Here is a 21,655-nt window from a genome sequence, read left to right as displayed (position 1 = left end):
CTCAAAAAAACTAAGTAAAGCTTACTTAAGATGACTGTTAGGACAACTTATTATTTGCAAGTATGCTGTATTAAGAATAACTTGATATTTCTGACAGTACAACACTAATTGTTGACCTACTGACAAACATTTTAAGTTCAACTAAATGAAAAAACTATTTGTGGTAACCTGAATATGATTAAAAATAATTAACAACACTTTTTGTAATGATGTTAAAATCAGCCCAACTTTTATTTTCAAACACAACAAAGTATAACAGCCAACATACTGGACACTGTTCTCTTGTACATCAAACAATTATATTGCCATCACTGTTATAATCTTACAATGAAACAAAGTCTCAGATGTAATTATTATGAAAATAAGTTTAGGCCTACCACAAGTTTGTTTTGTACTTACATTACTTATATAATCAAAATAAAATATTTATTGTTCTGTCATAAGTGCAGTCTCTAATTTAAACAACACATTTGTTTTTCATTCCAACACCTGAGCTGGAATGTTGTAATATTTTAAGGATGGCTTGTTTCCAGTCCAGGCATTACTGCCTGAATGACTATCATGGATCGAGGTGATCCAAATGTAGGTGCAGAAGAAAGTCTTTAACTTCCCTTAAGTACAGTGGCAGTGGATGTGGGTTGGAGATGCAATGAGCTTGAACCTGCAGGCAACCATCTTCACTGACCACACCATCTGTGACGGAGTACTCATCTCTCCTGGTGTCCTGCAACCAAACAATCATATTTTTTGGAACATGAACTTAATTACTTTCTTAAAACATTTTTTTCTGCATTTGGTATAGAACAGACTCCAATTTAGACAGTCTCAGGCTCCCTCCCCACCGGAGAGGTGACATTCAATGTCCCACTTGTCAGTCTGGATAGCCCTGACCACCACCCAACATACGATAATATCATGAAAGCATGATTTTAAAAAGGGCTATGCAAACATGGCCAATAACTTTCATTCTAATGATGTGCAAAATGATTTGGGCACAAAGAAAATTTTGCTGTTAGAAAACTTGCAGACTTCACTATATACAGTATAGACCCTCTAAACTAAGTTTGGGGATGTGATCTTTCAAGAAATGCAGACCAAACTGTTGTTGTTTGTTTACTTACACAGCGTGTCTTGTAGAATTTACTGGAATCAACAGCAACAGCATAGTGCAGTCATATCTCAAGTCTAATGACAGAAGACAGGAAAAGATCAGTAAAGAAACAACTTCCCCAAACCAAAGCACAAATAAAACAATAAGTAAAACAGGCTGATCTAAAGTATGATTAAAGTTCAGCCTGATTAATATAAATGTCACTGACAGTTGCTAATATATTGGAAAACCAAAATACTTACCACTGAGTTGATGTCTTTCTGTCCAACAGCAGGAGTGCTGGTCCCGAGCTGCAAAGACAGTAAGAAGCAAGCAGAGGGAGAAAAAACAGAACATTTTTTAGAAGCTGATTTGATCCTTTGATCCATTTTTGCAAATATGTGATGTCTTGAGCTGGAGCAGATATTTGAACTTTACACAGCTACATTCTTGCCTGAAAATATCTTAAAAGTTTATTTTGTGACCCAGAAAAAGTAATATTTAACAGTTTTTTAGCTGTGCTCCTCCGCCATTGCCGCGCTTACAAGAATGCACAGGCTCCGACAACCGCGGCCGACAAATGCGATCCTCCTTTTCCCTAGATTACCCTTTCTGGGTCACAAAATAACCTTCTAAGATATTTTCAGGTGAGAATGTAGCTGTGTAATGCTCAAATATCTACTTAATTTATCAAAATATCATATATTTGCAAAAGTGCTTCCACGTTGTCAGAGAGCTGCGTTATCCACCAGCGTGATAGCTGACCAAGGCTTGATAGAGCCGGCATGATTGCTAAACAAGGGGGAGGGTGTATCCGGCCTCCTCGGCTGTAATTGCTCCAGCCCAGAGTCGATCATGACCAATTGGCCAATCCAACACCTTTCATTATATATACCCTTCCTAAAAAAAAAAAAAAAATCCATCGGCCCATAAAAACAAAAAATCGCCAGCGGCCCACCGGGCTCTGGCGGACTTGGTTCTATGGTAGGTCTTAAAGGGTTAAAATAACCAAGAGCCTTTCTTTCCACTTCCTCCATGTAAAGGTTGGCTACAATAGGTGACACGGGGAGCCTATGGCGCAGCCATGTTTTTGTCTGTAGAAACCCTCGTTGTATTTGAAATATGTAGTGGTGAGGCAGAGGTCTAACAGTGTGCAAATCTGATTGGGTGTGAAGTTGGTCCTGTCTTCCAAGGAGCTGTCTTGTAGTCATTTTCTGACAGTCTCCACTGCCTCTGTGGTGTTTATCCAAGTGAAGAGAGAGACTACATCAAAGGACACCATGGTTTCATCTGGGTCCTGGGTAAGTTTCTGGATCTTGTCGGTGAAGTCGGTGGAGTTTTTGATATGATGTGGGGTGTTCCCCCACAAGAGGTGCTAGGATGGTAGCAAGGTGTTTAGCAATGTTATAAGTGGCTGAGTTTATGCTACTGACAATGGGTCTGAGTGGGACACCTTCTTTGTGGATCTTAGGAAGTCCATAAATGCAGGGTATGGCATCCCCTGGGTAAAGGTGGTGATATGTAAGGCGGTCAATGATTTCGTCCCTTTCAAGGTCTTGAAGGCAAGCTATAACTTTCTTTTTGTAGCTGCTTGTGGGGTCTCGCTTTAAGGCTTTGTAGGTATTGTTGTCACTACCTGAGAGTAGTGATCTTTGTGTGGTAATCTGTTGTGTTTAGGACCACGGTGCACCTTCCCTTATCAGCTGGTAATATAGTGATGTTGTGGTCTTTGCTCAGGGAAGCGACAGCCATCTTTTCTTGTAATGTGAGGTTAGACGGAGGGACTTTGGCACTGGAGAGGGTGGCTGAGACTTTCATCCTGATTTGCTCTGCTTCTGTCTGTGATAATTTATTAATCCGTATGGCAGTTTCTGTGGCTGTGATGAGGTCCACTATGGGCAACTGTTGCAGAGAAATGGCTGATTGTGACCCACACCTGCTTTCACACCTTGGCTCATGTGATTAGGTAGAGGATCATCAGGGGTCCTTTGTCCCTCTTTGGGGGGAAACTCCCACTGGGTTTAAATCTGGGACTCTCCACCATTTGACCTTAGAACTGAAGAAGCTTCTCAGATGAGAGGTGAGACGTCTTCAAGCAACTCAAAGAAGTCCAGACGCTTTTCTTTCCAAGCTCGTTAGATTTGCTAGAATAGAGATGGAACTATGTAGCTTGCTACCTGGAAAAATTTTCCATATTTTCTCTATCTGGTCTGTAGCTTAATGATTGGTAGTTTATAACTCAAGCTATGTTTGCTGCCTACTGAGCCTAAAATTTTCATTGTCAGTAGTGATGTGCCATTGTTACCTAAATATGACAATGATAAAAAATTGAATTTGATTCACTGTATCTAGTACATCTCTAGTTTAAAAATCATTTTAATACTTTCCAATTTTTGTGAAAAGATTGTAATGTATGTACTTTCCTCAGCCGCGTAAACATGAAAGTATCCATTCCAGCTTCAGGACCTGCCAGTGTCACTGTTTTGCCAAAACAGAAAGGTAAAAATACAAATCTTACTGCTAACATCTATATCTTAATCTTCATCTCCATATCTTCCCTGGTCTCTCTGTGGGGATGGTTTTCACTCTGTCTCACAGTGCGATGACATCCAGTTTGCACGCCAATGGTCAAACTTTAAATACTTATTTGTATGGGTTACTTTATGGTACACATCAAGGTTTAAATGTCCGTCATTACTGATGCAAACCTCACAGAAGGCCTCCAAGAAGGCTAACCTGCCACCTTTCTCCTTGGTGAACATGATGTATCGGTCCACCAACTAAATGTGATCAGTGAATTGTGGTAAGTCCTGAGATTTTATTTTCAACGACATACCTGAACCAGGTAGCATAGTCGTGCAATTAGTAGCAAGAAGGTAAGAAGATCCTGGGTTCAATTCCGACACATGGTTGGGGCCTTTCTTTCTAGAGTTTACATTTTCTCCCCGTGTTTGCATTGGTTCTTTCCAGGTACTGCAGCTTCGTCTCACAGTCCAAAGACATGGAGTATGTGGGGTTAGGTTAATTGGTCAATCTAAATTGTCCATAGATTTGAATCTGGTGTAAATGGTTATTCGTCTTTATGTGTTAGCGCTGTGACAGACTGGTGACATGTCCAGGGTGTACCCTGGCTTTTGCCCTAACCAGCCACTTTCCAGTGCCTCATGGACCAGGTACTGTATCTGCACACTGCATATGCTGCATTTGTCAGATTAATTGAGTTTATACAGGTTAAGGAAAGGCTTTGTTTGTGTGTGTGTGTATTTTTACTTATTAAAATACACATTGTCTGTTTTACTGCTTAACAGGTCAGTCAGAGGTGAGCAGCAGCAGTGTGGAGTCTGAACCGTCTGGCTATTACTACCAGGGTGTGTGGCGAGCACTAGGTGGCACTACCGTTCATCAGTTCAACACTTCCTCAGCCATCACTCAGTGTCTGAAAGGAAAGCTGGTCCATATGTATGGAGACTCCACAATGAGGCAGTGGTTTGAGTACCTTAATGCAGCACTACCAGGTAGCTGCTCTGCAAACCTTTCTGGCAAAGAACAATAATTTATTCACACTATTTTATTTATGTAGTTTAATTTATTCCCTTTGGAATTCTTTTAGATCTAAAGGAGTTTAACCTTCATAGCCGCAAATCAATTGGACCTTTAACGGCCCTGGACTATGCGAATAACATCTTTGTAAGGTACCGCACCCATGGTCCTCCTCTACGTACTGTCATTGTCCCATCCATGGAGCTGCATTATATTGCCAATGAGCTGGACAATGTGGTTGGAGGCAGTAACACTGTAGTAGTTTTTGGCATCTGGGCACACTTTGACAATTTCCCTATTGGGTTCTACATCCGTCGACTGATGACCATCCGCAGTGCAGTGGTACGGCTACTGTCCAGGGCTCCAGGCACAGTGGTTGTCATTCGGACTGGAAATCCCAAACCTTATACAATTCTTGGTGCATTTGTTAACAGCGACTGGTACACTTTTCAGCGGCTAAAGGCACTCAAGGCTATATTCAAAGGATTGAATGTCCATCTGGTGGATGCCTGGGAGATGGTTCTGGCCCACCACCTGCCACACCTCATGCACCCACAACCTCCAATTATCAAGAACATGATTAATGTTCTGTTGTCCTACATATGTCCTCCAAAGGGTGGATAGATGTGTTTCAGTACTCCATCTATAAACATATTCAATCCTCATCTAATCTATCTTCTTCACTCTTCACAGTGCAGTTTATGAAGACTGCTCCGGTTTTCACAGTTCCACTGTAATGTCAACTCTTGGGTTCTATTTAGACTTCAATTGGGGCTTTTTTTATTAGTGCTTTTATATTTACTGAGGGAAAAACCAAAACAATTTTGTTATCCCTTTCGTATTTTCTGTTTCTTTCAATATTCATAATATTAAATCAAAATCCATTTCAAAAAGCCAGTTTTACTTTTTAGTTATTACACCAAACATAAAATAGTAACGTGAGGGGGTAAAAATGAAAAACAACCAGCAAAGCTGACATGTTCCAGTGTGTTCCTAAGATGGGAAGAACCTAAAATATTATTTCTCTAAATGTGATTTTATATAATTATGTGTTTCCATTGTGCTGGTAAACCAATTACATCACTTGGATTTGATGCTTCACTGAATGACATTTTTTCCTTTTTATGGGCCTTTTTGTCAGTGGGAAGAGAGGCCAGTAAAGAAGCGGACCAAAGTTATCCTCCAAATCTGTGTCACAGCTTATCGATTGATTTGTTGAGACTTGACTTGAGTGTGAAGTAGTTTTTCCTTTCTTCTTGCATTGTGCTTGCTAATTGAGTTGATTATTTGTTTTTTTTAACATCATTTTCATAATATACAGATAGATGCCTATTATTGTTTCACTAGCTTGCCAATTATGTCCAGAAGTGAAGGTAAATAAATAAAACTGCTTTGAAAAAAAATTCTCTTTGTTTTTGCGAGTTAACACACAGGAGCACCATTTTTGGAGTTATACTAACAATAAATGTACCTACTACCCACTCAAGGGAATACTTTGCGCAGCAGGTCATGTGTTTTGTCCGTTGTAAAGTACATGTTAAATTATAATAAAATAATACAAATAAGCATTTAATTAAAATAGAATTAATGCCATATGTTTTCTTTCACTTTTTTTTCCAAATGCCAACACCACCGTCACCCTTGTTCTTGATCCTACCAGTGACTCCCATTCATAAAAATCTCCAGCTCTGGCTACTGGAGGTACTAGAGCTACAGATGCCGACAGAATAAATGTCCTCTCAGTGTTGACTGCAATAATTCAATACTTTATATATAATTAATACATATAATAAATAAACAAAATGTCCTAGTTGAAAGCACTAGATGCTGCAAGCATTTTTTGACTTTTTTCTTTGTTCATGTTAGTCCAAGTCAGATCGTTCTCACTCCCGAGGCGTAACATGTCGACGTTTTGTCACGTCCCACGGCGTTCCTGAGGAACGCGAAAGGAGACCTTCGGCATTCTTATGGTACGTGGCGGGTGATGGCTGGAATCCAGTGCAATGACGCTCCTGCGGTAATAGACGTTCCAGCCCTGTATTCCAGCCCTAAACCTAACCTTATCCCTAGCCCTGACCATAACCTTATTCCTGAACTTAACCAGGACTTTAATGATGTTAAATAGCGTGTTTCTAAGCGATTTGAAGAAAAAGAGCGAACATGTGTAGATTCTGTCCAGACGGTTCTCACATTTCCTCTTTTTTCTGAGGTAGTCATTTAGGAACGTGGTGGGTAGCCGAAAACGTAATATGGTGACGATTTGTCACCTAGCGTAAAATGTTACGCTTTGGGAGTGAGAACGGGTTGTCCAAGTAAGTAAATCCTTCTTTGGGACTTTAGGATAAATCATATTAGGATAAATAGTAGGATTGTAAAATTTTAGATTTTCAGAAAAAAAATAACTAGATCAGAAAAATAAGCATCTATGAAGTGAAACAGTTGGTGTAACAAACCTGGAAGCAGTTTTACATCAAATGAACAACCTAAAATATTATGTATTTGATGGGTGTACATGCAGAATATTATTATTTTAAATTCATTAAAATTTGATGTTTTCTGAAAACAAGACAAAGAGATTAAAATGAACAACCCAGTTTTGAGAAACACTCTCAGCTTATGTATCTTTTATTCATACGGAGAAACAGGAAAGTGAACGACTGCAGAGCCTAGGGCACCAAACATGCTAGGACCGCCCCTGGTTTGCTGCACTCTGCACATTTCTGATTTTGGTCCAGTACAGTTTTTATGCCTTAATTAAGGAAATCAATTTTTTTCCACCTGAAATTTAAACTTTAGTCACCATCTTTGCAATTAAATAACTTAACATTTCTGTTCAGGATATTTATAAAATCCACTTATTTTACAATAATAATTTATAATTATATGATAATATCTACCAGAGGCCTGGGAGCTTGAGGGTCCTGCGCAGTCGCTTAGCTGTTCCTGTTACCTTCACCCTCCACATCTTCTCCAGCTCTTCACTGAGGCCTTTTTATTTCTCCAGCTTCTTGTGTTCCTTCTTCCTGATGTTGCTGTCGTTCGGAACCGCTCCGTCTATCACTACGGCCGTCTTCTTCTGTTAGTTGTGTAAATACACAACTCAGAGTCATGGGGGTCATTTCACCAGAGAAGTCTGATTATCATCAAAGTCAGACTGAAGACAAATTCAGACTAAAACTAAACCAGAGGAGAATAAAACTGTGGGAACTGAAGTCTTTCCCTGATTTCCGAGCAGCTTTATGAATGTTTGTTATGAAGTTCATGCAAGGCAGTGTTAAGTAAAGTGTGTGTGTTGGTCCCCATAGGGAAATAGTTCCTCTGCATTTAACCCATTCACCCAGTGAAGCAGTGGGCAGCCACCAATGCAGCGCCCGGGGAGCAGCGTGTAGGGACGGTACCTTGCTCAGGGGTACCTCAGGGTAGCCGTTCAGTGGAGTCGAACCCCCGACCTTCAGATCATGGGGCCACCACTCTATCTACTGAGCTATCCCTGCCCACGCAGTAGGCAGTGATATCCTCTGCTCTGAAATGAGTGAATCTGTCTGTGAGTCCACATTTAACAGAGTTGCAACACACTGACTAAGAGTCAGTCAACATCCTTTAGCATGATCTCTTTTTGCTTGTATGGTGTTCATCACAGCAGAAACAGATGCCCCCTGCTGTCTGTGTGTGCAGTTCAACACTCAACTATTTTTAAAAATGGTTATTATACATATGAATCTCATTTTCTAGCATATAAAGTCTATCTTGCTTACATTAAAGGGCGGTAAACCAATTCACAGTGCTGTAAAAAGTATTTAGCCTCCTCCTGGTCTCTCAGTTTGCTGCATATTCTGCAAAGCAGAGTGGGTAAAATTCCTCCACAGTGATGTCAAAGACTCATTTACAGTTATTACAAATGGCTGATTGCCCCTGCCAGTAGTGACATAACCATATAGCAGGTTTGGGGGAGGATTACTTCTTCACGTGGTCCCAGGAAGGTAGGATAATTTTTTCCCCCTTAGCAAATGAAATCATCATTTCAAAGCTGCATTTTCTATTTACTTGGATTATACTTGTCAAATATTAACATTTGTTTGAGGATTTCAAACATGGAAGTGTCTCAAACAAATTTTAATATCTTATGTGTAGTCTCCTCCACCATTTTGTGCACTTTCAGTGTTGATTTAATAATAACTGAATGTGGATTTAAGGCAGTTCACACATGAACAGTAGAGAGCAGCAAACCTCCAACTCTGCGTCCAGTCTGAAGGATGAGGCAGATGGGCTGAAGCAGAAAACCTGCGATTGAACAGTGGAGACTGTGGCCAGTTAGACAAGAGTACAAGTGCTCACAGCACCCTAACGCACCAAGAAGAAGCAGCTCTTCAACGTTACTGCTACTTCCGACGAAGATGAACGTGTCCAGAAGAGCCGTGCTGGGTTTGATTCTCCTTTGTCTGTCACCATCATCTTCTGGAGGTGAGGTTTTTCATTAGAATGATGTAAATCAGCTCTTTTGGCTGAATGTCTGATGTCAGACTTGCAGCCAGCAGCGACACATGTATATACAGAGATGCGTATTTCTCCTACTTTGTACTATGTTAGATACTTCGTGTGCTGCACTTAGTGTTTGGATTTTGACAGAGCGTGTTTGTCTTAGTGATGAATATCAACAGGTGGAGGACAGACAGGTGTTAAGATCACACGTGTGAGTAATGAAAACCATCTGAAGGATCTATCAGGAATCACCACGACAAAAATATCTAATCAGCAGAGCCTCAATTTGAATCAAATGCAGAAGAAAAATCAGAATGCTTTTCAATGTGGAGCACAATGTTGATCTTTTTCATCAAAACTCATTGATTCAAGATCAATTTTCCTTAATAGGTATTAAAGGGGGAATCATGAAATATTTTTTTATTTTTTATCATGAAAAAAACATATCAAAAGCGATGAGACACATGTTTCTGTTGGATCTGTGAAGATACTCTCAGCTCGGAAGGCTTTTAATTCAAGTGATTTTTGAGATTGAAATGTTTCATTTTTGGAATCTTTCCATATCAGTTCATTAAATACCTCTCACCCGATCATCCCAGATTTGCCGGAAAAAAATTAAGGCAACTTTAAACTTCTCAATGTACATTATGCAAACTTTTAGGTCCCTGTTGTAATAATTTTTTGTTTGAGAAAATTAAATGTTCAATTACATATGAGCAGGTATCAGGGTGTTGTTAGAAATTTTGCTGATACTCTTTGTAGAGGATATTTTAAAATCCTGTTATCTAAAAAAACACTTTAAGGGACATCGCATGGCTGTATGAATGTGAACTCTCAGAGGTGAAGCTCACACAGAAAGATGGATTCTTGAAATTATTGGCTGTCCCATCTTTGACAGCAGATTTCAAAGACAATTGTGTAGCGGGTAGGGGATTGATATTTTATGCACAAATTTCCATATTTAAGGCATAAACTTCTAGTTAAACTGTGCAAATCGTTGTTAATAGTTTTACAGATATTAAAGCTTAAAAGTACAAAGGTCCAGCTTCAGTGTGATATTCCCCAGGTGTTCACAGAAACTGAAATCATTCTAGTTTCTGTTAATATAATATAGTGTACTCTCTTATTGTCTGAAAATTGATTTTTTAACATTTTGGCATTTATTTATACATTTTTTATTAGTGTTGTAAGAGTGTTTTTTTCTGTGTAATTTTTTTTTCAGGCAAATTGATGATGGGAGAGGAGAGGCTTTTTCTTTTTTTTAATTAAATTGATGCCTTTGTCTTTGAATTATCTCCATACTTTCAACTACTAGTCTTTACCTGATTGTGTCTAAAGCTCACATGTGATTTTCATTTAAACTATCTTTACTGCAGTCCAGCTCAGGTACAGGTAACTCTAATGGTACCTGTGGATTTGGGGTGAAGTGGGTGACTCATCCAATCTGAGACACTAAAAGCTTTTGACAGGAGGCTGCTGGAACCAGACATTTCAGGGTTTTTTTGCTGCAATGTAACATGTGTACAAAAACAACTGAGCAGGAAGTTTCTGTTTGAGGGAGGGAGACATATTTTCCAGTGTTACTTGATCTAATGGATTCTTACATGTAAAAGGTTTAAATTTATATTTGATTTCTATCTGTTTCGTGGGCAACCGATTCTCTCTGAATGTTTCTCCTTATGTGATTCTCAGTAATTGTATTAATATTCAGCATGCAGTGTATTCTGGTTTGTTTGGTATCAGCTGTAACTCCAGCTTACTAGTCTGTGTTGTATTTTTTGTCTCTTTCAGACTCCACAACCCTCAAGATTTTTCCTGGAGATAATGTCATTCTGCCATGTTACGTTCCAAATGATATATCAATTGGGGCTGTGATGTGGACCAGGTCTTACTTGGATTCAAAATATGTATTTTTTTACCAAAGCAATGCGTCTGATCCAGACACTCAGAAGTCAGCTTCTCTGAGTCGCATATATCTGCTGCATACACACATGTGGAATGGTCAATTGTCTTTGTATATAGTGGAGGCGACATTTGCTGAGATTGGAACGTACGAGTGTCGTGTCGCCCAGACAGGAACAAACAACTCTAAGGCGGCCATTTTGAAGACCAAGCCAATCAACACTCTCAATCTGACAATGGGTGAGTTTGTAGAAGAAATTAATCTTCTTCCTGGAAAACAAGTTCAAGATATCCAGATGATCTTTTCCTTTATTTGGCTTCACATGAAGGTGGTTATTATATCAGCAAGTCTACACTGTATTTATTAAACTAGCTGCTTTAAACAATCAGAAATATTAACATGACCAAATTGATGTCACCAGTAATTCAATTCAAATCAACTTTATTTATATAGTCACAACAACAGTTGCATTGAGGCACTTTATACTGCAAGGTAAAGACCCTACAATAATACAAAGACAAGAGAGAAAATATGATATATGACCCCCTATGAGCGAGCACTTCGGTGACAGTGGGAAGAAAAAAAATATTAACAGGAAGAAACCTCCAGCAGAATCAAATTCAAATTCAAATTCAAATTTTATTTGTCACGTACACAGTCATACACAGTACGATATGTAGTGAAATGCTTGGACAACTGCTCGTGACCTAAAGAAAACAAAAAAGGAAAAGGCTATGAATAAGATAGGAAATAAATATGAAAAATTAAAAAGGGTAAATTTAACTAGGAAGCAATAAAATATAAATTAAGGTTAAAAATGAAATAACTGTACAACACAAATTAGAATGAAGGGTAAATTTAACTGGGAAAGAATAAGATAAAATATATAAATTAAAGTTGAAAATAAAATAACTGTACAACAAAATACACAATATAGAACTATATAAGAATGTATGAAGAAATATAAATAAATAAATACACAATAACAGCAGCTGTACAAGTATTAACTGGAAATGAAGAATATAGTGACCGGTGTTGTGCAATCCACATTATGTCTTGTGCAGTGCAAATATGCTTAAAGTGATTTAAGTGATGAAGTGAAAACAATGTCCAGAATGTCCAGTGTGTGTAAGAACTGTATGTGTGGGTCAGTACTGTGTGGTGTGATTGAGAGACCGTATCGCCTGCGGGAAGAAGTTCCTCCTCAGTCTCTCTGTGTTGGTCTTCAGGGAGCGGAATCGCTTTCCTGACCTCAACAGAGAGAACAGTCTGTTGTTGGGATGGCTGAGGTCCTTCACGATCTTCCTGGCCTCGGTCCAGCACCGCCTGCTGTAGATTGAGTGCAGGTCAGGGAGCTCGGAGCGGATGGTGCGAGCTCCCCCCTAACTCAGGGAGGGGCGGCCACATGCCATGACCAGTTCTGGGTGAGGGGGGTAAGATGCTGCGAAAGACAGCCAGAGATTAATAATAACTAATAATTAAATGGAGAAAGGTGTTTAAAAACATCCAGCATAAATAAGAGAGGATTCAGGGTTACCTGATCCAAACTGGGAGCTGATTCCACAGAAGAGGGGCATAAAGGCTGGCTCCCATTCTACTTTTAAATACTCTAGGAACAACAAGTAGGCCTGCAGAGCGAGAGCGAAGTGCTCTAATAGGGTGATATGGTACTACAAGGTCATTAAGATAAGATGGGGCCTGATTATTTACGACCTTGTAGGTGAGCAGCAGTACTCAGGATGTACTTTGTAGGACATCCTGATAATAATGAATTACAGTAGTCCAGCCTGGACTACTGTATGAACTAGTTTTTCAGCGTCACTCTGAGACAGGATATTTCTAATTTTAGAGATGTTGCAGAAAGCAGTCTTACATATTTGTTTATTATGTGCACCGAAGGACATGTCCTGGTCAAAAATGACTCCAGGGTTCCTCACAGTGTTACTGGAGGTCAAGGTAATGCCATCCAGAGTAAGAATCTGGTTAGATACCATATTTCTAACATCTTTAGGGCCGAGTACAATAACCTCAGTTTTATTGGAATTTACACAGCCTTTACCACAGAGCCTCACTTCCCTCCATCACAGACATTGATCACACCTGCTGCATCTGCAAAGCAACCACAGTTGTGGAAGACCCTACACACCCCTCCTACACACTCTTTACCCTGCTGCCTTCTGGTAAGAGGTACCAGAGGTACCGGACCCTCATTGCCAGACTGCAAAACAGTTTCTTCCCTATGTCAGACTCCTGAACACTCAATGAGTGGACTGACACACACACACAAACACACACACGTTCATACAGGTCACTACTTCAAGCACTTATCTGCCCAGCCTCATACACACACAGTGCTCAGTCTTTTGCACAACCCACTGTCATTGTTGCAGTGTCTGCACCGTCTTGTGACTGTATCAGTCTGTTGTGCCTGTTGCGCTGTCTTTGTTTTGTTTTTTTGCGATTTTTGCATACAGTGGTCGCTCGTTCATCAAAGGAGTTACGTTCTAAAAATAACCTGTGATAGGTGAAATCTGCATAGGCAGCTTTATTATTATTTTTTAACAATTTTATAGATGTTTTAAGGCTGTAAAACCCCTAACTACACACTTTATACACTTTTCTCAGACAACCTTGAACATTTTCACACTTTTCTGTCTTGTTTAAATACTCTCAAAGTTCAAACCTTGGTAGAAAAAAAAGTCCACTATTATAGAATGAAACCAAAGATCAAACCCTGTTTTCAGGTCCAGAACATGAGAATAGAGCAGCTGCCAGAGAACTCAACATTAATGAATCAATGGTATGGAAGTAGAGGAAGCAAGAAGAATGAGTTGAGTAAAGTTTGACTTATCTGACTGTTTTGTTTTCCATAATGCGCCTCACAATACGGAAAATACGGTAACTTCTACCTTCCTTTAGCATGTCCAGAAGTCCAACTTTTTGTGCGATGGTTAGCATCTTCCTCTGCCTTTTGGGTGCTAGCGCAGGTGCCTTTGACGGTGCAAAATGTTTCGTCTACATTGTTGTGTTTGCTGGGGAGAAAACTTACAAACATACTGTACAGCACTTGAGGGCGACACTGCCAGATTATTGACAAGCTGAACGCATTCTGTACTGTACTGGAGACACGGCATGGAGTAGATTGATTGACAATGGTCTACAGCCAATCAGGACACAGAACAAATTGCACTGTTAAAAAAAATAAATTAAAAAAAAGCATGCAAAATGACACCCCAAAAAAATCTGCAAAACAGCGAAAGGTGAACCACGTTATAGCGAGGGACCACTGTATTGCACTTTATGTAGTCCTTTGTGAAAAACACTGGAGCGCACTACCTGCAATACCTACATTATCCTCTAATCACCCTAATAGAATATTACAGTCAACAGTACTGAACACTAGGGATGGGTATCGTTTAGGTTTTTATCCGATACCAGTACCAAACCGGTACTTTGGAAACGGTGCCGGTGCTTAAACGGTGCTCGAACCGGTGCTTAAAGAATCAAGAACACAAACTTTGTCCAAAAACCTCTCATGTTTAGCTGTTTTTTGTAAAAAGATAACAATGTTAGCCTTTTCTGCAGCTATGGGGCATATATGGTATCACTCTTGGCTGGAAGCAGTGCTTAAACAATGGAAAAAAAACCACCAACTTTGTCCAAAAACCTCTCATGTTTAGCTGTTTTCCTCTTTTTCTTTGGTCATTTTAGCCTTTTTGGCCAGGGTGAAGGGAGTATCTGCCATCAAACAAGAAGACAGCCGCATGTAACTACGACGGTGTTTGCTAGTTCACCTTACATGCATTAATGTAATAACGTGGTTAGCCTACTCAATGTAAATTACACACGAACAACATTAAGCTACTCACGCAGAGAAGAACGGCTGCTGCTGCCATCATCATCCTCATCATTTCTGCTACACTGGCAGGACTAGGGGCCAGGACTCTCCTCTTCGGGTTCATGTTGCTAACTCCGGGTCGATAACAGGCACCACACAGTTGATGTGCTCGGTGTGAGGTCTCGCAGCAAGCTATCAAATACGGTGCATTTCTCAGGTTTTAAAAAAACGCTATGCCAGGTGTTTCATCAGATTCGAGGTGTTACCTCCTTTGACAGTATCACAGTATCAGCATAATAGCACTTGTTGCAGGCTGCTGAGTTTGCATCTTTTGCTGTGAAGTACAGACAGACTTTTGACCGCTCCGCCTTGGGCATTTTTAATCTGTAGCTCTGCTCTAAATGAACGTACGTACCTGGACCCGCCTACTACGCTTGCAAATGTAAAATGATTGGCTAGAATCTAAAGTGTATGACATCTCAGGAAAAAAAGAAAGCACCGAAATGAAGCACCGGAATGTGCGCTGCTTTTCGGTCTGCCATAATGGCACCGGATACCGGTAGCCATCTCTACTGAATACTGCATTTAGTTCCAGTAGGTCAAGCACAGAGATGAATCCACTGTCAGAGGCCATACGAACCTTAAACCTTTTTAAACCTTCACTAAAGCTGTTTCTGTACTGTGAGCTCTGAAATCTCTTCAGATGATCAGTTTATTATTTTACAACTACTCTTTTAGTCATTTTTAAGATAAAAGGACATGATGAATGTAGAAATTAATATAACAAAAGAGAAATGTTAAGCAACAATGAACCATAATCCAATAAATAGGAACCTGAGTGACATTTGACCACTCTGGAGTGTCAGGTTTCAGTTAACGGACTCAGGCGCAGACCGGGACTCCTTACAGGATTTACAGATTTTATTTACACAACGACACCAGGTGATGCTATTTACAAAGTGCTGGAGGGAGGGGAGGGGGGTCCAGGGTTCCGGGGTATGTGAGGGAAAAGACGGGAATCTGACGTCCTCCAAAGGCTCTCTCTCTTCACTCCCCACACTGGGGAAACACCATCCACTCACTCGTCCACGGGATGACAGGCAGGCAGGGAAAGGTCCGGGATAGATCTGTACACAGAGATTATAGTTAGAGGCGAACAGACGGAACGAACTCACAGATCCTTATTTACAATCTACTGAGCGACTGACGCTGATAACTCAACGATCCAGCGACGAGTGACACAGTGCTGCTGTCTTAAATCGGCCTTGTGATTATCTCGATCGGCAGCAGGTGCGTGGGCCAGGGGCGGGAGCCCATAATGAGCATCGCCCCGGCAGGAGAGAGAGAGAGAGAAAACACATGTTGCCTAATACAGAATCAGCTGGTGAGGCACAGGGACCATGACATGGAGCATGTTAGTGTAATTCTGTAATGTAAGTTTCTGTTTGAGGGAGAGCGACATTTTTTCCAGTGTTACTTGATCTAATAGACGATCCTTAGATTGTGACAGGTTTATATTTATAGTTGATTTCTATTTGTGTTGTGGGGAATCTAAATTATTCTCCTCATGTGATTCTCAGTAATTTTTAAATATTTAGCATGCAGTGTATTCTGGTTTGTTTGGTATCATATTAGCTCTAAACTGTTTTGTGCTGTTTCCTCTCCGTTTCAGAACCAATGAAAGTCTTCGCTGCACCTGGAGAAATTGCCATTCTGCCATGCGAGGTTCCAAATAAGGAGTCCATTGGAGCTGTGATGTGGACCAGATCTGTCTTGAATCTAGAAAAAGAACTTTTTTACCAGAGCAATGCATCTGATCCAAGCACTCAGCCGCCACATTATGCGAACCGAGTACGTCTCATGTATACAGACATGCAAAAAGGGAAATTGACATTGTTTCTGTATGGCACGACATTTGATGATGATGGAACGTACGAGTGTCATGTCACCCAGGTAGGAACAAACAACTCTAAGGCAGCCATTTTAAAGACTACGCCCATCACAATCATCAAGCTGACAATAGGTGAGTTTGTAGAAGAAATGAATCTTCTTCCTGGAGCCTGTACTACAAAACAAGTTCAACATATCCAGATTATCTTTTCTTCATTTGGTTTCACATCAGGGTGTTTATTAGATCAGTAAGTCAACACTGGGTTTATTAATCTAGCTGCTTTAAACAATCAGAAGTTCAGTTTCTGTCCAATGTCAGCAGAGTGACTTACAAACACAGTGAAAACTGTCACATTATCTGTTAAAAGGGCTGGGTATCGTCACTGATTGTAATAAAATACAATTCTGATTCAAAAGTCCTGAATCGATTTGATTCGACTCAATTCAATTTAGACTCTGTCAGAACTATTATGCTTCTGGTCATTTCTCAGTGCATACCCATATTTTTATATCTGTGTAGAAAAACAAAGCTGACACTTGTGAGACTTCATCAGAGGTGTAACCATCACAGCAGCATACCTTTGTATCAATGTTACTGAGGATAAAACACAGAATAGCAAATTACCTCCTTAAAAATATTCTGCAGTAGAACAAAAACGGAAGAAAACCCAGAATCAACATATGAACATTACCTGATGCTGCTGAAGTGAAGCAGAGGGCGTAATTTGTAAAAGATGCTGTCGAACCCCGACTTACGAATACCCCATTTAACGAAAAATTCAAGTTACGAAGGCACTGAATGGCAATATTTCTGCCCGTGTTACGGCAAAATGACCGTGTAACGAAATCCACTGGCTCTGATTGGCTGAGCCTACAATGCCTACCGGATCATGTTACAACCCCTTGAACGACCTATTGTTGTTAGCAATTAGCCTATAGCTTATCATTCAGCATCACCTCACTCACTGAGTGCTTCGACTTACGAAAAGTTTCGACTTACGAAAGACCCTCGGGAACAAATTAATTTCGTAAGTTGGGGTTCCACTGTATTAGGCTTTTTTGTCATTAAAAGAAGAAACAAACAAAAAAATAGTGGTGGAGAGCACTGAACAGCAGAGTCGTAAGCGAATCGTGTAATAAACAGAGATTTCTGATGGTAAACGGCTCTGAGTACACTGAGAGAGAGCACTGTGCAGGAAGTAAAGATTTAAACACAAAGATGTAAACATAAAGTGTTTACATCTTTGTGTTTACAACTTTGTGTGGAACAAAATCAATCAATCAAAAATTAATCAATATGGCATTATTCAAACTAAAAATGATTTGAATCTGGAAATTGATTTTTAAACCCACCCCCAATTGTTGGCTTCTGTCCTGAGTCTAAAGACTTGCTTGCTTTGTTGACTATTGATTCTAAATTGGCTGTAGGTGTGAATGTGAGAATGAATGTTTTTTGTGGTTCTGTGTGCCGCCCTGTGATAGGCTGCCTACCTGTCCAAAGTGTACTGATGCTCAAAAGAAGCCAACATGTAAAAACTGCTGTTCCTCTAGGTGTCACTTGAGGGTGGATATCCTCGGTAAATCTTAGATATGGTTGTGTTGAAATATTCCAGCAGATCAGCAGTTTCTGAAAAACTGAAATAACTCAATTGCTGTTGGTGCCACATTAACAGTCACTCATATCACCTTTCTCCCCCATGCCTAGTTTCATTCAGTTAAAACTATGAAAATGGGTGACTAGATGCCTGAACTGATGAGCAGCTGAACATCCTGTACCTAATGAAGTCAGTAATAAAGTGAATGTGAATTCCTTACTGATGCTGTTTTCCAGATAACTGACTGATCAGCCTTAGGTCTGCAATTGAGTTTCACGTGGTGTTGTAGCCCAATAAGAAGTGAACCGCTTTCCTAAAGCTGCATCCAAACTGGAATTGATTAAGTCGTTGCACATTGCTTTGAAGACGACCGGTCACATGCACACATCCCATAATTCCATTGCCTAGGTAACCTCAACTGTATTTACTTCCAGGTCAAACGTCACTCGGTGGTACACTGCATACTGCATTCTCATTGGTAGTAGCTTCAAGCACTCACCGCTCACACTCACCTGTGTTGAAGGTTACTTTGCCTATACTCATCTGAAGTCATCCAATGCCATTAACTTTTCATTGAACCAGAATCCACTGTGAATGTAGCTCAACGCTGAAAACCCAGAGCTGACTCTTTGAGATCCAAAGCTTGCTTTGTAGTACAGGTGTCAGATTGTTGTTGTGAGAAAGGAACATGCATTTATTTATCTTTTAATTTAATTTTATGTATTCTTCTGTAAACATGTTGTTGATGAGACTGCATAAAGCAATAATAGTACAGGGTGGGCCATTTATATGGATACACCGTAATACCATGGGAATGGTTGGTGATATTAAAGTCCTGTTTGTGGCACATTAGTATGTGTGAGGGGGCAAACTCCTCAAGATGGGTGGTGACCATGGTGGCCATTTAGAAGTCGGCCATCTTGGATACAACTTTTGTTTTTTCAATAGGAAGAGGGTCATGTGACACTTCAAACTTATTGGTAATGTCACAAGAAAAACAATGGTGTGGTGTGAGGAGTTTGCCCCCTCACATATACTGATGTGCCACAAACAGGACTTTAATATCACCAACCATTCCCATGTTATTATGGTGTATCCATATAAACGGCCCACTCTGTAGATCATGTCTGACACCTCTCTTCTAATTCTCACCAACAGTACCAGTACCAGAAGGGTTTGAGATTGACCAGAGATTGGAAGCTTGTGATCCAGCTACATTTTTTCAGCCACTTGTTTTTGCTATGGGAGCTACTGTTGTCATCATAGGTATTTTGAAATATTGTGTTTGCTGGCATAAGGCAGCTCCATGCATAGCGAAACTGCTTATTAAAGAGTAATATTTTTTCTTTAAACATTTTGAACTTCTTCAGTGTTAGGTTTAGTTATTAATGTATTTCTGTTCATGTAATATTGTTTAAGAGTTTGTTAAAATTAACTGTAAAGAGCCCAGGTGGTATGTTATATGTTTTTTTTGGTCAAACATTGAGGATTGGCTGTGATGTAGGATTTAGGATGGTGGGAAAGAAAGACAGCAGGCTGAGCTGAAGGTCAGAGAGTTGGAGATGTTAAGATTTTGACTATGAGAGACCAGAATGGAAAAAAATAGAAATTAGTACATTAGAGGAACAGGCAAGGCTGAGCAGTTCAGAGACAAAAAAAGAAAGAAAAAGCAAAGTGGAAACAGTGGAGATACAATGTATATACTGGACAAATGCTTTTGAAGATGGAGGAAGACCACAAAGAAGATTTGTGGATTGAGTGAAGAAGGATAGCAAGAGTGCTAGTGTAATGAGGAGGATGCAAGGGATAGGATGAGAAGCAGGATGATCCCAAAGTAAATTTGCCTTGCCACATGTAGTGTTTCCTGTCTACGTTAGCATTAGTTTTATTGTTTAATGTTCAGCTTCTGAGCTTTCTGAGAAAAAAAAAACATGTTGCTTTAAAAAAAAAGGAAAACTTTATGTGGTTTTAATACTACACATGATAGCAGTGTGACTAATGCAGACAGCAATCGTAGCAATGGTAGATGAATTTTCTGGTTCTCCAACATCCAAAAAAACCTAAAAATAAATGTAGCTTAGAGTAGTTTTCAAATCCAGGCTGCAGACAATCCAAGTGCACTCTTATTGTTTTTCATGTTGAAATATGTGTAAATGTTCAAATGTAGTCATTAAATGTTTAAATGTCCAGTGTATGTATAAGTGTTGGAAATCACAAAAACTGGTTTCACTGGATATATAATGTGTCTTTTCTGTTTGATTGATATTTGTATCTTTATTTGATTAATTAGATGTAAACATTAAATGCATCATTTGGCCGGAGTCTAGGTTTGTCAGCATGAAGTAAAAATGAAGTTGGGTAAAATGAGGAGTAAACAACCCTGAACAGGAAAAAATAGTTTTTTCCCTTTTTTATGAAAGATAAATTTAAATAATGATCTACAATGAAGCACAGTCCTCAACCCACTGCACTCAAGTAGAGTATTTACCTGTTGCCATGGTGAATCTATTTATGACTATCCATCGAAGCACTCAGCTTTGAGTGAATCAGCCTTAATCATCCTTCCTAGAACTGAAAACTGTTACATTTTTTTCTAACGTCATCATATTTACACTGATTCTTTCATGAATTTTATGTTTTAGAAAGTTTATTTTGACATACTGTATTAACACAATTGATCTAAAATCAGACAAAAAACATAAAATCAAAGTAGAAAAAGTTACATTTTTTTATTGTAACAACCACAAACATGTTCAATGAATCATATTTCATAACTTTAAATGCAAATATAAATTGTCAATTTTAAAATCCTATGCACAAGTTTTGCAAACAACAAAGTTATTTGCATCCATTTAACTTTTACCTTGATTTTTTAAATGACCATTTCAAACTATTTACAGAACAATCAGATGTTCTGCATTCAATAAGATGCCACACAAATATTTTGTGCCACTCCAAAAAATAATTTCTGTCCACTATAAAGGAGAACATCGCAGCCTGATACCTGCAGGTCTGACAGCAGCAGGTGTAACACTCCTCTTTTATACTTGGAGACAGCAGTCACCTCATTGTTCTGACACACAACACAAAACTATCCACAACACTACACACTAACTACACAAGACAACACATTAACTACACACTCCAAACACGCTAAACGTCACAAATCTCTCACATCTCAAAACTCACTCTCTCTCTCTCCCAAGAGAGAGAGCAATATAATTAACAATATCACGATGATCTATGGGAATATAACAGTAAATACTAAATATTAAACATTATTGTGCAGCATGTAAGATCGACAGCGCACAGTGTGCTTT

At 39.5% G+C, this 21,655-nt stretch overlaps 2 protein-coding genes across 3 annotated transcripts; both read left to right on the top strand.

Annotated features, from left to right (window-relative positions):
- The first annotated feature begins 3,201 nt into the window (after positions 1-3,201).
- LOC146578990 (NXPE family member 3-like) lies at positions 3,202-6,127 on the top strand. Of its 2 annotated transcripts, XM_085260363.1 has the most exons (3): positions 3,202-3,589; positions 3,806-4,605; positions 4,701-6,127. In XM_085260363.1, exons 2-3 carry the CDS (start codon positions 4,548-4,550, stop codon positions 5,252-5,254), a joined length of 612 nt encoding a protein of 203 aa, XP_085116489.1. In that variant the 5' UTR covers positions 3,202-3,589; positions 3,806-4,547; the 3' UTR covers positions 5,255-6,127. The 2 variants fall into 2 exon arrangements, with proteins under 2 accessions (XP_085116489.1, XP_085116481.1); XM_085260355.1 differs by having other exon boundaries at positions 3,202-4,605.
- A 2,770-nt stretch (positions 6,128-8,897) lies between these two features.
- LOC146578989 (uncharacterized) lies at positions 8,898-20,652 on the top strand. The gene is made up of 4 exons (XM_085260252.1): positions 8,898-9,091; positions 10,901-11,251; positions 16,523-16,873; positions 19,494-20,652. The coding sequence occupies exons 1-4, from the start codon at positions 9,025-9,027 to the stop codon at positions 19,670-19,672; spliced, it is 948 nt and encodes a 315-aa protein (XP_085116378.1). The 5' UTR covers positions 8,898-9,024; the 3' UTR covers positions 19,673-20,652.
- Positions 20,653-21,655: the final 1,003 nt, after the last annotated feature.

This window comes from Mchenga conophoros, linkage group LG3, assembly GCF_057382185.1.
Source record: "Mchenga conophoros isolate Kocher_MC1m ecotype Shallow Benthic linkage group LG3, M_conophoros_male_GT1.1, whole genome shotgun sequence".
In the NCBI taxonomy this organism is placed as follows: domain Eukaryota; kingdom Metazoa; phylum Chordata; class Actinopteri; order Cichliformes; family Cichlidae; genus Mchenga; species Mchenga conophoros.
The sequence above is the reverse complement of the archived record's forward strand: the minus strand, read 5'-3'. Positions and strand labels throughout refer to the sequence as shown.